Source organism: Brachyistius frenatus, unplaced genomic scaffold (genome assembly GCF_029030835.1).
Source record: "Brachyistius frenatus isolate BFR_SWC_R1_liver_20210118 unplaced genomic scaffold, ASM2903083v1 Contig_51, whole genome shotgun sequence".
Classification (NCBI taxonomy): domain Eukaryota; kingdom Metazoa; phylum Chordata; class Actinopteri; family Embiotocidae; genus Brachyistius; species Brachyistius frenatus.
Window position 1 is genome coordinate 620,750 of NW_027210650.1, and position 14,836 is coordinate 635,585.

At 46.3% G+C, this 14,836-nt stretch overlaps 1 protein-coding gene across 4 annotated transcripts in view; it reads right to left on the reverse strand.

Moving 5' to 3' along the window:
* Window positions 1–14,050, reverse strand: part of srcap (Snf2-related CREBBP activator protein) — a 30,332-nt gene extending 16,282 nt beyond the window's left edge. For all 4 annotated transcript variants that reach the window (XM_069704547.1, XM_069704545.1, XM_069704546.1 and 1 more), the window contains exons 1-15: window positions 13,848–14,050; window positions 12,185–12,261; window positions 8,650–11,798; window positions 7,162–7,416; window positions 5,815–6,000; window positions 5,535–5,675; window positions 5,067–5,256; window positions 3,875–4,044; window positions 3,436–3,529; window positions 3,221–3,310; window positions 2,770–2,943; window positions 2,432–2,658; window positions 2,160–2,337; window positions 1,861–1,997; window positions 446–615 (exon numbers count right to left, since the gene is read on the reverse strand). In XM_069704547.1, coding sequence (XP_069560648.1) covers window positions 446–615; window positions 1,861–1,997; window positions 2,160–2,337; window positions 2,432–2,658; window positions 2,770–2,943; window positions 3,221–3,310; window positions 3,436–3,529; window positions 3,875–4,044; window positions 5,067–5,256; window positions 5,535–5,675; window positions 5,815–6,000; window positions 7,162–7,416; window positions 8,650–11,559 — 4,922 coding nt within the window. In that variant the 5' untranslated portion in view covers window positions 11,560–11,798; window positions 12,185–12,261; window positions 13,848–14,050. The remainder of the gene's footprint in view (window positions 1–445; window positions 616–1,860; window positions 1,998–2,159; window positions 2,338–2,431; window positions 2,659–2,769; window positions 2,944–3,220; window positions 3,311–3,435; window positions 3,530–3,874; window positions 4,045–5,066; window positions 5,257–5,534; window positions 5,676–5,814; window positions 6,001–7,161; window positions 7,417–8,649; window positions 11,799–12,184; window positions 12,262–13,847) is intronic.
* Between the last annotated feature and the right edge of the window lie 786 nt (window positions 14,051–14,836).

Genomic DNA, 14,836 nt, shown 5'->3' on the forward strand with positions numbered 1-14,836 from the left:
AGATAAAACAGCGGTGTCCTTGAACATGTGCTTGGAAGCGTTTACAGAGACACGAGCCAAACCTGCTCGATACTTCCTGGTTTTGCTCATGACACCTTTTCAGGTTTTTACACCTACGAGCCTGATTTTCTAAAGGATTTAGGATTTTTATCTCTCTATGCTACGACGTGCATCAAATCTGTGCATTTTGTATATGAAAAACAAAAAAAGCTGCGTGCAGTACCAACATCTCAAAGGATCTTTATACCAGCATGTCTGCTCTGAATATAACAACTCTCTCGTTCAAAGTGCCGGGACAAAGAACAACAAGCATGTCTTCTGCGATGGTTATGGACAGCTCATGCAAGGCTCTCATATCTAAGCCTTAAATGACAACCTTAAGACATGAGACTGGGAACAATATTACTCGTTTAGCTCAATACAGTTTGCACCGGCTCCAGCTGACCTGTTGAAGTTCAGCAGGCTCTGCCAGCGCTGGGACTTGAAGTTCTTGATGTTTTGCGCCTCGTCGAGGATCAAATACCGCCAGGACTTGCGTCTGAAGGCCTGGTGATCCTGCAGCACCAGCTTGTAGGAGGTGATGCACACGTGGAAAGCATTCGGCTTCGTCCAGCCCTGAGAAAGGAAAAACAGTGAGGTTCTCATTTTCTTCAGTTTCTTTTCTTTCTTTTTTTTTGGAAATCAACTGTTACAATATGTCACATAAATTCGTTAAAAATCAGCCGTTGCTCTCTGGACGTTTGTTTTATTTTGCCAATGACAACGCACATTAATTAACATCAGTGTAAATGAGTCTGTGTTAGACAAACAGCTAGTTATCAGCTGCTGTCTCTTGGCCAGATGTTAAATTAGCCATTAAAACAATAATAAAACAATAGCATGAGAGGACAATGCAAAGCACTGATAAAAGACACAACTAAACGGACAATTAACGCAGGTAGTTAAAGCGTGACATGAAGCACCATTACATTAGAGATTGCAGAAGTGAAGCCAGAAGGAACACAATGTGACAAACACGGCGGCCGAGCAAATGAGAGCAGACGAGGCAAACGTGCTGCGACGGCGACCCCGTTCAGACACGACATCATCATTCGTTCTGTGTTAACTGATCACAAGTGGACAGCTCTGAGGAGTCTGTTCACACGTGGCATTATCATGCGTCTCAAGGGACCACTTGTGATCAGATCTCACTACGAATGAACAGGTACGTCATGTACACGGCAAGAGTCGAAGCAACAGGCGTTTAAGAAAATGGAACATCTGCAGCCTCATTATAATGCACCTTCTGTTAAACATTTACGATGTTTTGTAAACTGTCTAAACACTTGAGTTTTTAAATTCACAACGTGAACCATCAGACTCACTTCAAATTGAGATTATAGAAATGAGAGGGTCGGGCTCTGCGCTGGATAAATGAACTGTGCGAAGGGGCGGGGCTTTGTGGGTCTGATATGTGTCAGAAACTATAGAAAAAAAAAAAAAAAAACAGAGGACGCTGCGTTGAAACAAGCGTCAGGTAGACAGCCTGTGTTTTTATTCAGTAAACAGCTGCTTTACAGCCACCAGGGCAGTTTTCAGGGAATCTCTCCTACTTCGTGTACAGTTCAGTACACGTTTGCCTTCACACTACTAAAACGAGGCCATACGTGTTCCAGACAACCTCAAAATGTGGTCTGAGACGTGGTCCTAAGCTAAGTTAAGCCGTGATCGGATCACCCAGGATGCATGTAAAAGCCAGGTGTGCCCAGGCTGTGTATGACGGCAGGTCTGGCTGCTTTTTTAACACAGGTTTTAGTTTACATGCAAAAAGGACAATGAGCCAAATGCAGAAAAACCCTCCGGAACCAACAAACTCTTTACCTGTCTCTTTAGCTTTCTCTCCTTCTGGCTACCAAAGTAGGTGAGGATTTTAAACCCGGGACACCAGCGCTTCAGCTCCATCTCCCAGTTTAACATCACACTGGTGGGAACGATGATGAGGTGAGGGCCCCAGTTACCTAAACAACACACATATTGAGAAGTTATCAGCACTTGAACAGAAAAGGGATGTTTAACCGATGTATAAAATGTGAGTAACACTCCACAAACCATCACAATGAGCTGTAACGGCAGTGAAGTGCTGCATTTAGGTCTAAAGGCATAAAGAGCAAGTGTGATACCTTTCTCGCAGGCCAGATGAGCCAGCAGAGCGATAGTCTGGATGGTTTTGCCCAAACCCATCTCATCAGCCAGAATGCCATTCAGCTTTTTCTCATACATGGTGACCAACCAGTCAAGTCCGATGTGCTGGTATTCTCGTAACGTGCCGTGAAGCAGGAATGGGATGGGGGTCTTGACCTTTTGTTGGGAGAAAAGGTGAGAAAATTATAGTCCAGGCCTGCACAGGTTTTAGAAATGGCTTAAAATGAGGTTGTTAATCTTTATGACGGACCTTTGTGGTGGCCAAAGTGTAGCCTTTAGGCTGCAGGCTCTCTGCAGTAGCAGCGATATGGCTGATCTCTTTCTTTGGCCGCGAGCTGGAGGAAGGCGGGCTGTTGTCTCCCTCCTTCAGCAAAACCTCCATCCCCTCATCTCCACACCCGTCATCATCCTCTTCCTCCTCACTCTCCTCTTCCTCCTTTTCACTCTCCTCTTCTTCTGCGCTGTCTCCTGCTGAATCTGAAGATGAGACACGCAACGGTTTAATAAAGAAATTCAAGCTGCAAAACAGTGTTGAAAGAGTTTCCACAGTGGGAGCAGATTAACAATTCACATGAGATTATTTAATACCAGAGGAAGAAGTGTTGCTTTCCACATCACTCTCATCTTCTTCGGTCTCCACCTCCTCATCCCCAGACACCTCCGAGTCGGAGCTCGCTTTGGAGCCAGAAGCAGAAATGGCCTCGAAGTCTGAGGAGTACGCTCCTTTGTACTTCTCTAGCAGCTCCTCCATGCTCATATCGCCTGGAAGGGGAGCAGAAGACATCAGGCTTATTGCTGCTGCTGCTTTTATACAGAGCAGTGCTTGAAATGAATGAAAACCTCATGTAAATGTAAACAATACACGACTGCATTCAAAAGATGATTCAATAAATGTCGTGTGAAGCTTTTTAAGCCGATTCCTCTTTACAAATCGTCAGTAATTAAAGAAGCCCTTCAACTATTGAGGAACAACTTAGCAACATAAGCAACATTACTCTTTCTATTAGATGCATGAAAATGGAATACAAATAGCACCTACCCTCTTTGGCCAAGTCATCAAGCTCCTCTGCGTGATTTACATTTCCTTCTACCTTCTCCTGAGCCGCTATGGTGTCCTCCTCATCCTCAGCTGAAAAAAAAACCAGGGAGAAAGAACATAAATCATTGACATTAAACTAAGCAGGAAAAGGTTTTATTTCAGGCAATTCAGAGATAATATTGGTGGAGTGTTTTAGAGTGCACCAAAAGTCTTACCATCCTCTTCATTGGCAGTGAATTCCCCATCTTCCTCTTCCTCCTCTGCCGATGAAGAGCTTTCATCGGAGCATTCTTCATCCGAGACAGAGTCCTACGTATGAGAGATTACATTAAATGCAAACATTTGAGGTCAGAATCAAAAACAGACATATTGCAGTGTAATAAATGCTTTAAATTGACTGCCATTTACTCAGTTATGATTGTCCCATATTGTGAGATGTAATGAGGCATGAAAGGAAATACAGCTGAACAAATCCCAAGATAAATGTCATTATCTAAACAAATGATTTTGAAGAGGAAAATGGAGGTAAAAGTACGCTTAAAATCAGTCGGTGTGTAGAACACAAATCTAAAATGGCCGGTTTAAGTAGGAGATAGTTTCAAAGTTGACTTTTGTTGTGAAATGTTGGCGGTGCAGTCGGGTCTGAGGAGGTACCTGTGGCAGTTTGAGGTTGTTGAGGAGTTGGTCCAGGGGCAGCATGCCCTCCTCCTTCAGCAGCTCGATCTCCCTCCGACGGCTCTCGGCATCGTTGCCTTCCTGCTGCTCCTCCACCTCTATGGTCTCCTCATCATCCTCCTCTTCACACGGAGGCTCAAAGTCTCTGTCTGCATGAAGACGAGAAGTTTTAGTACAGAAAAAGACTGATAGCTATGGCTAAAAACACAATGAAATAAAAGTCTGACTTAATTAATCCTACACCTGCGAACAAATGCTTGAATGAGACATAATACTGATGTGATGATGTTAGTTTTGGTCGTTGCAGTCATGACAACTACGACATGTAGAAATGTAAGTCTTTCAAAATAAAAGTGAATCAGCAGAAATTCTGTTGCCTTCAAAATAAAAGCTTTTTTCCTTTTTTTTTTTTTTTTATTTAAACACAGATCTATGACCTGCTACAAAAGGCTCTCCGACGCAAAAGTAGGACCAATCAGTGGAGAACCATTGGTCTAGTTTATGTCTCATATTCAGATTAATATGAACTGAACTGCAAGCTTTCAGCTGCGTGTTTTAAAACCCCATTTTTTCAGTTTTAATAACAGGACTTTCTTGACGGCTAAGCAGACCATGTTTACACTTCAGCACCACAAAACCATGTCAAGTAATAAAATGACGTTGGGACGAGACTACTGATGTAAAGAAGAGAATCACTGCTAAGTGCGCTTAAACTTAATTTAATTGTTCACTGCCTCACTTTAGGAGTGAACCGTCACCGGTAACACGGGCAGCACACCGGTCTGACAGGTCTGACAAGTCTCGAGCCTGACACTTGCCAAGCAGCACCAGGTGCAGAAACCTGGAAGCTAAAACGCGATTCACTGCTCTGACACATGTTGGACTTCTCGTCATCGTAAATGAGAAGCCAGAGAACATTTGGAGTCAGGTAGTCGGAGGGGGAGATTTTCCACAGAAACACGAGAAGATTCTCTGAAAGATGCAGCGACCTTGACAGTGAAGGTCTTTGTTTCCGTGGAACATTGTACGTCTCCAAGAAGATTCAGTCATTGGTGTGTAGCTATGACAACGCACCCGTCTTCACCAATGAATCAGCTCCGAGAAACATCTCGGCTCTGTAACACGGCGACAGCGAGCGCTATTTATAAAGAAGCAGGAGGAAACTTCTCACCGTCCTCGTCAACAGCAGGAGGCAGAGATTTTTGTGGACTCGGGACGGGTTCGGTGGGCCTGCTGGGTGCCAGCGACTTGCTGAGGAGGTCCGAGTACTTCTCTGTCTGGCCGACGATGAAGTCCAGCTGGAGGTCCAAAGCCTTCTTCCGCTTCTCCTCCAGTCTGGACTGCTGCTTGTACTGCACCACCTTCACACACAAAAAGAAGACAAAACCACCACACTGAGCACTGGCCGAGTTGTACTTCATAATGTAAATAAAAAAACTAAAAACGTTGACAATACACACACGTCAGCAGTTGATAATGTCACTTGTTAAATTGGTATACATGTATTTCATTGTCTGAAAAGTGGATGTCGTTTTTGTTACAACACTAATCAAAACAGAAACGATGATTTTTCCAGACTCCGCAGATCAACACTGAAGCAGAATGTTTTGTTTGCTCGGTTTCGGGGATTCGTCTGTACCTTCTCCACGCTGCTCCAGAAAGCCCGCACCTCCTTTGCAATTGAGGAAGCAACTCTCCTGATTTTAGCGTGCTCGTCTCTTTTGGCTTTTTCCTCCTTCTGCCTCAGCTCCTCGTGGTGTCGCATCACCATTCGTACCACCTGGTAAACACACCATCGGAAGTACAGTCAAAATATAATGTAGCTAAAGAAAAATGTCAGCAGGTTAAAATGAAGGCCTTGATCTGTTTATCCAGCTAAAAGCTTCAGACTGTCTAAGTGAACTGTAAAAGCCTCCTACCTTTCTGGCCACCCCTCTCTTCCACCGCCGCTCCTGAGAGAAGTCGGCAGAGAGCCACTGCATCTCCTCACACAGGTAGTCCCATTGAACTTTGGGTCGGGGCGGCTCCGGCAGGCGGGTCAGACGCTTCGTTGACCAGAAGCCCTCCCGCTTCAGTGCCTGGGTTCGATGCTCGATGTCTGCTTCCTGCAGGTCACGGTGGACAAACCGGTCAGTAAAATAAAAAGGACTCTGTCAAACATTGATTTTTTTTTGTGTGTGTGTGAACATCACTCTCAAGCACGGCTGTTACTTTGTGGTTCAATTCCTTTAGAATCGTCTTTGAAGGATGAAAGTGGAGTTTTTTGGTGAATACTTTGTACGTCGTTTCAAGCTGACTGACATACTGCAGCAAACTTCACGAACGAAAGTAATGTTTAATTTTAGTCGACTTACACCTATGCTACATTTTGGATGACGATATCTGTCCACAGGTGCTCATTTGTGTTGCAGAAAGGCTGGTTTTTTACCATTATCACATTTTCATTTCATCGTTTTCATACAAGTAGGCCACTGAAAAATACTTCCAAATGAATAAACTTATTATTATTTGTTTTTATCAGACAGCCACACACCTTGCTCCGCTAAGCTCGGTTCTGTTTCATAACTACATGTCACTCCTCTCGGGAGGTGAGACTCCCACCCCCATCATGCAGGTTAATAGTACGAGTGGCAGCGGTGAGTGTCTTTAACACATAACCGCAACAACTTCACAGCAGAGCTCAACGTAGTTCTTCAGCATCATTCAGCAATCGAGCAAAGTCAAAGATTAAAGTCAAAGAGAAATCAGGGAAGCCTTTAAAACTGCCGGTTTATTTGTTTTTAAGCCAAGGTCTGATCTCTATCAAGGTTCAGATCTGAAATTTGAATTTGTTCTGATTATTGATTACCTTACATACTAAGGTGACCTATTCAAAGCATCAGGCATGTCGTTTCTTGACAAATCAATTAGCTGTTTGGTCTTTAAATGTCAGAAAAAAGGTGAAAAATGAGAGAATTTTAGATTAGAGATCAGATGTGAGCAAACTACAGTAATATGTTAGTTCATACTGAATATCTGAAGGCAAACTGTCATGCTGTCAACTGACATAAAATTATAACTCTTATTTTGCTGGATTCGTTTGTTCTCAAAATTATTAATAAAATATTTTGTTGAATTGTCAAGAATACCAGAAACATTGTGGTATTCTTTCAGGGCCAGAACTCAACATGTCTGACGGTCTAAACATCGATTCTCAGCTCAAGCAGCTCCACTTCGGTCAAATAAAAAATAAAAAAGGCTGAAACAGTGTCTTGGGTTGAACTCACATGCTTGGCCAGCTCCGCCATGTCCGTGTGCCGCTCCCCGCGGGGCCGCTGAGAGGAGCTCTGATCCGGTGGGGAGAAGGAGCTGTAGCTGGAGCCGGGAGACACGAACTTGCCGTGAGGCCCCCGGAGAGGCGAGGACTTCTCCCGTCGCGGCGTGGACCAATCGGTGGTGGCTGAGGGACCCTGGTACGAGGAGGTGGAGGGGGAGACGGGGGAAGAGTTCACGGTGACTCCATCCGCTATCCACTGCTGAACCTGGAAGTTTAGGAAGAAGGATGAAGAGGAAATTTCTTCTTTTTTTTTTTTTTTTTTTTTAAATAAACCCATGAAGGCAAAAGCATGATATTAACTAGGATTAAAGCCACATGCATGTGTTGGGTTTGAGAAAGAGGCAGATGAAGAGTTATAAACTGGACATCAGTCAGTCACTCATGAAACAGCCAACGGTTAATTGAATGCTTCGTTGTGTTAAAATCCTGCAGTGACAGAGAGGAGCTGATGAAGCTGAAGTGAGCCTGTCAGGACCAGTGCACCTTTCTGTCTGTGCTGCTCTGCCCATGCTGGAAAACACACATAGCTTAGCATGCAGTCCAACTTAAAAGAAATGAATCCCTACATAATAAAATAAAAATTTAAAATAAAAAAACACCGGCCACTCGCAGAATGACGATAGTCGTGGTGCGTTTGTGAGCAGCTGGGAAGCAGGAAAGTTTTAATTAGAAAGTGCACCCGAACACCTGTCGAACCCGGGACATCCAGCTCGGGAAAGTGGGAGATTTTTGGGAATTCTGAGAAGTAGATTTGAGGTCGCTTAATGTGGCGAAAGAAAAAAACGTACACGCTTCGAAAACAAGGTAAAATACTTGTTTATTGGCCGTGTTCATCAAAACGTGTAGAAATGTCAGGTACGACAAGTACTGCCATCCTTTGCTCCTTTTCGTTCCTGTGTTGTGGGACGTTCCCAAATGGAAACTTTCCAAATTCCCAGCTGCCTGAACCCAGGATAAAAGCATACCGGCATACCTGATCCTGGTGTGATAGCTAACACGGCTATTAATACGTCCTTTCAGGTCCAGTGTTGATTTAAAAGATCTCAAAATGCCTTCATCAACTGCACAACTACAAATACAACCTGTGACCTTACAACGGCTTTAGTGTGCCGATCGAAATATATCTTTCAGAGAAGAAATGATGAGCTTCGACTAAAACACTAAGATGCACCAGAAAATCCCGAATAAACTCCGTTTTTCCTCGTCTTAAATCACAAAGTGTTCGGACACAGATTTGACATTTCAGCTGTGTCCTTGTTTAGTGGAGTCTGACACAATTACCTCGACATTCAAGGACCAACTCTTTAGTACTACGAGGCTCAATGCTTCACTTGTCATGATGTAGAAACTCATTTTCAAATCTCCTTTTATTCACACTCCTCCTTTTCAGTCTTTAATAAAATGGATTTAATAAACAGATTTCTTTAAATGATGATACCTTGTGTGATGAGCAGGGCGTGGTCATCTCGCCCTCCGCTTTGTCGGCGTCCGGCTCTTCGTCGCTGCCCTCCTCTGGACTGCTCACCTGCCCCGAGGTGGCCTCCTGGACCTCGCTCTCCTCCTGCTCCATTTCCTCGCTCTCCTCCTCCGCGTAGAGGGAGTCGGGTTGGCTGACGGGGTCGTTTGAACTCGTGGACGCCCTCCCCCCCGACGCTGCGCGGGGCGTAGCGGGTGGGGTGACATCGGTAGGTGCGACGACGACGTCTCGAGACTCGGGGTCGGCTTCGTTCGTGGGAGTTTTGGTTACAGTTAAGGCCTCAGATTTGCTTGTTGGAGTTGCGGGGGTGACGGACGCGGTCCGGTCGGGTTGCGGAGCGACGTTCCCGCTCGCTGCGGCCCGCTGTAGTCGGACAGGAGCTGCCGCCGCTGACGTTTCGTTGCCGGAGCGCTGCGTCTGATCTGTCTGACTGTTAAGAGCCACGGACGCACACAAAGAGTCTGCGGCTGCCGAGAGAGTTCGGGGAAGGCACTCCTCGGACACCGTGCCAGGCCAAGAGCTGTGAGCATTGGCCAGCTTGCCGGCAGCACGCTGTTGCTTGGACACCTGTGCCAAAAGGGAGGGTGGGTGTTTCAGGAGAGCAGTTTCTCCCGGTTTAAGAAGGAGCAGCTTTGGATTTACAACACCAGAGGGGAGAGCGATGCAGACGGCCTCTGGTTTGGTTTCTGAGGACACACAAACATTCTGGGTACTCTGAGATGGAGTCTCTGTCAAAGCGGGAGTTTTTTTGGTCCCTTCGTGAGAAGAAACACAGACCTCAGGCTTTGTGGCACTTACAACAGTGACTCCTGGGGTCTGATTTAGGGAGGGCCGGTTTTCTATATGAGAAACGTGTACTGAAACAGCAACGGTGGACCGCGACCCCGCGCCTTCCTCAGTAACAGTAACCACTGGTGGTGGGAGAGATAACGACCCAGCTGTTGCTTCTGCTTCCTGTTTCGAAGGAATCGTTTGAGCAACAGCAGAATCATTCACCTGCGTTTGGTCTGAAACTTCTGCACAGACCTGTGAACAGTGCGTCCCAGTCGGTGCACCGGTGTCCGCCTTGTTAATGGCGAATGACTCGGATGTAACTGCAGCTACTAAACAAACGTCACTCGAGTGTGCCACTTCAACAGCTTGGCCAGCATCTAACACCAAACGCTGTCCGACGGCAGCCACTCTTGTGTTTTGTATGGACAAACTATGGGAATTATTGTTCGAGCAGGCCTGATTCACATCACTCGACGAAGGCAAGGGCTGCTGGGAAATAATGATGGTGCCGCTTTCATTAACTGTGCGAATAGATGTTTCCAGGTCCTCTTTGACGGTGTACTCGTCGGAGTTCTCGATCAACGCGTTGAATAAGTTCACCTCGTATCCCGGGGAGTGAGGCATCTGCACGCTGCTACTGGCGCAGACCGTTTCCTCGGCGACCTCCTCCACCAGGCCACAAAACTCGTACACTTCCACGGGCTGCGAGTCCAACTCCACGTCCGCCTGAACGCTTTCCTCGTACAGCTTTGGTTCCTCGGCAGGGAGTTCGGAGCCGAGCTCGTTGACGACGGCGGCCTCGCAGACGCTGCCGTCCTCTCGTTGCAGGAGGTAACTCTGATTCAGGTGCATGTTGGACCAGTCCCCGCTGATATGAGCCTCCTCCCTGACGACCACGATCTCCCGGGCGTCGGCGGAGTGGACGAGCTCGGCGATCAGCGACGTCTCCGGCGCGGGGGCTTGATCGGGGGTGTGAGGCGTCTCCGCTTTGACGACCTCCTCCGCCTGCAGCGAGACGACTACGCCCGTGTCGAACAGAGGGGACCCAGCAGAGGGCTTCGAGGAACTCTCCTGCGAGGAAGAGCACTCTGGCAGCATTGTGGAGTCAGATGAGGAGCCGGTGGTCGTGTCAGTTTGTTCCTGCCCCTCCACCTGCTCTCCTTCGTGGGGATCGCAGCTCTCCTTGTTGCTGCTGGACACCGAGCTTCCTTGTCCGGGGCAAGAGGGTAATCCAGGATGTGTTTCTCCTGCCTTCGGGCTCTCAAGTATTTCCGCTGAATGAGGTTGTGTGTCGACGAGCGTTTTAACGCGCTCAAAGGTCTCAACTGATTCCAAAGAATTCTCTTTCTGTATTTCTCTGGCATCGTTTGAGACCTCCTTGATAATTTTCGGTTGTGTTTCCGACAGGTCAGTTTGTTTAATCTCCCTGTTATGAGCTGCAGGTGGCGGGAGCGCAGACGATTTAGAGTCCTGGTCACCTCCTGCTTGCTCCGCAGCACCTGACGGAGGAATATGGCTGCTTTGATTTGCGTGGACAAGCTGATCCCCGTCGCACTGCTCCACAGCCACGTGCTCTGCGGCGTCTTGGACTTTAATACCAACACTTGATTGTGGGACAGAGGGAGATGAGGCTGTGAAACAGATTTGAGATTGGGGTAGTGGTAGAATATTTCCACCCGTGTGCTCTTTTCCACCCAGTTCGATATTTGTTCCAGTCTCTGGTTTATATTCCGAGGCGACGGACTGTTCCTCCTTTGTCCCCGCGACAACCACGTCTCCAGCACCTTCTCTCTGTGGCTGAATCTGGTTTGTCTGACTATTTGAGTGGCTTTCCTCTTTACCAGTTTGTGACCCGTATTGCAGCTCTTGCACTGTGCTGTCAATCTGTGAGGCGACAGGAGGACAAAGGGGAGCTGGAAGCCTTTGCATCTCAGCAGAGGAACTACAGTCCTCGGTGAGGGATGTCGGCGAGGATCTCGCAACTCCGACAGCTTCGGCAACACTCTCCTCAGCGAGGACTTCTTCTGAGACGATGTCCTTAGACTCGCTGCTGATGGGGAGAGTGTCACACAAGGCGGTTGGAGGGGCGTTCTCCATGCCAGGGAATGCTGAGTCGTTGCTCTCCGGCAATGGCACAGTGGACGGTTTGGTGAACGGAGGGACCGGGCGGGGGGCAGCTGCGACCGGCTGCTGGGCATGCCGAGGTGACTCCCCAGCCACATTGTGTGCAGCCTCGGGGTTGCCACCCAGCACATCCACAGCCGGAGAGGCGTGCTGCCGCACCGCCTCCTCCCCAGAGCTTCCTCCCTCTGTGCTGCCCCGGCTACACACTGCACCTGGAGGGGATACAGGTTGTTAGCAAGGTGTCTGGATGAAGTGGGTGATTTGCTCAAAGTTTAAAAATAAAATAAAAACAAAGACAGGAAAAAAAAAAATAGCTCAGCTCAAATAAAAAAGGAGGAAAGCTACAGAGTTGATATGGTATTGTGTTTTTTGTTTTATTAAAATAGAGGACATTGTATTTCCCTCGCCTACCAGCTGTCCAACTCCTGAGCTTACAAAAGACTCATGAGAATATGTGTTTTGTTTTGCTTTTAAAAGAAAATTGTCAACTAAATGCCAAAGGACAAAAGAAACTGCAGGAGCAAGTCATAACCAAATGTTGGATATAATAGAACAGTCAGATCTGATAAGGTGTGAGCACACAACAACAACTTCTCACCTGTCTGTGGTGTGAGACGCAGATCTTCTGTGCTTTCTACTTCCAGGATGCTGAAATTAAGGTCCCCTCCACATATTCTGAGGAAGCGAAGAGACAGAAACGGATTGTAACTTTATCATAGAAATTAAATGTGCAATTACACAATTAAACACACTAATGAAGCGCGCGCTACCGGTCTTGCCACACTGCACAGCAACTACGAGGATAATAAGTTATGCAGTGTGTTTTGCGAGCACACACACACACACACACACACACAAAAAACCCGATATGTTAGATATTCAATTAGTAAACAAAAATACCCACAATGTGTGGGACGCTGAGTAACATGTCACGTCACGAGAGCAGCAGCAAACACCCGGGTAGCCAGGCTAGCCAGCTGCTGCTAAGACCGTAGCCGGTGTGTGCGGCTGTGTTTGAGTGGGTTATCTTGCAGCAGCAATCAAAGAAAAGAAAAGACTCCTCGGAGCAGCACTGAACGAGCAGCCAGCTCCGAGTTGCATTTGCTGCAGTCGCCCACAGGAAGATGTTAGGGATCCTGCAGCACGCGCTCTCAAGCTAAAAGCCGGTGACCGAGCGCGCGGGCCCTCCAGTCATTCAATGTATGAGCTCGTAAAAAAAAAAAAAATGCATCGTGGCTCGTTGTCGCCACATGGATTTAAATTTGATTTTCTACCTTCCGGAATCATTTCTTTATTCAGCTGTGTGTGTGTGTGTGTGTGTGTGTGTGTGCACTGGCTGCGTGGATAAATGTGGAACATGAATCGACTTTCCATTTCTATCCGAGAGTGGCGATGATAACCACAAGGCTGGAAACCGTGGTACTCATAAAAATAAAATACATTTTTATTTTTTTTAAAAAGCCACCCGATTAAAAGAGGTTAACGCTGCCGGTTCGGCTGCTGTGGTTAGCCCGCTAGCTCCGGTTAGCTCGTACAATAACACCGGGGAAAGCCTGCCGCTAACGAGCCGAGCTGGAAGAGTTGGTCGGGTGCGTTTCATTTGATGCGCAGGCGCCCCATCCCACCCGCAGTTATGTAATGCTCCGGCTTCAAAGAAGCTCCGCTTCATGCCGAGACATTTGATAAGTTACTTCACGGGGAGACCAAAAAAAAAAAAAAACACACATCTGAAAAGTCGCATTAAAACCCGCTTCTGCATGCACGACAGTGGGGGGACAATCACTCGTGACGTCATGGCGTGGGGTCAAATCTCTCTCAAACCGAAAAATAAATTAGTAAATATTATTCCGTTTCGAGCTCCAATAACGAATACTTTTTACATAAATATGCAAAACAGCAAAAAAAAACTATTGTTATAAAGTTCCATATAAATTTTGCAATGATTATACGGGGGGCTCGGGGGGACCCGCACCGTCCAACGGCTGGCTCTTTAAAAGCGACAGTACGGAAATGAGGCTTCGACGGTGGTTTATTTGACCGTTTCGGTTGTAATTTGTTCCGTGCTACGGCTTTGCGTTTCGGCGTCCTATCTTTGTTCAGTGTGGCATCAGCAGAAGTCCTCAAGTCTGCTGAAAATACGCTACCGAGTGAAATGCAGTCCGATTGCGTCCTTTCGTCAGTCCGAGCCCCCCCTCGAGTCCCCCATTACTTCCTCCTTGCCCCCCTCCCTCTCAAGGCCGCCATCTTAAGTTCCCACCTACCTGAAATTTCCGACCAATTTTCTTTTACTAAATTCTCGTTGAAGGAGTCGTCATCCGCGTAAAATCGCACTCAATCCGTGATGCCAGTAATCCAAACTGTCTCCCGGTACCCAACGAGGTACCACTAGGTCTGTGGGAAGAAGTTAAAATACGGAGCGGGAGAGACTGGGTTTCGGCACAGAATGTAGCGGTCGCGGGGAGGAGACTTTACGCAGCGAAATGGTGGAGGTCCGCTGCTGCTGACAATGTACAGAACACAGGAAGTCTCGCGAGATGTTGTCAAGCGCGCCACTTGAAAATTTTGACATTTCTGATAGTTTTGCACGTTATTTACCGGCGTTGTTTAACGAGTACTACTAATCAGAAATATTTTACTTAGTCGACAGACGTTTGCTTGATAACATATTATAATGCGATTGGTTTACTCAGGGTTTTTCAAACGGCAAAAATTGTTAATGTGATCATGTCTTCCAAAACAAAAAAATGTTTGTGGTATTTTCGTTTCATCCTTGAGTGGTCAACAAAAAATAATTGTGCGACCAGTTATGCTTATTATACACATGTTTCTGGTAAATTTATGGTGAAAGAAAACTGATATTTGAGGCATGTTTGATAGGTGAGACTTCCTTGTTACTGATAAGCTGTCTATTTAAATGTAGGATTAATTATTTCCCTTTTGGTCTGGATCACATATTATAATAATCACAGGGGAATTTCAGGTGTCTGTCAGATTGTGTGTGAAGAAAGTAGCCGAGTTGAAATATGAAGTATAAAATGTTATTTAATGATAAGGCATTAACAATTAACTGGAAAAAAATATATATTTTCAACAAAACTGAAAAAAAGATCCCTGATACAGCTTCCATAAATGTGAATTGGTACTGGTTTTCTTCCAATAAACTGAATATTGAAATCCAAATATGTGAAACTGTGCTCTGGGGAATTGTGTTTTGTTATTTTCAGATAATTTACAGACCAAACTATGTATG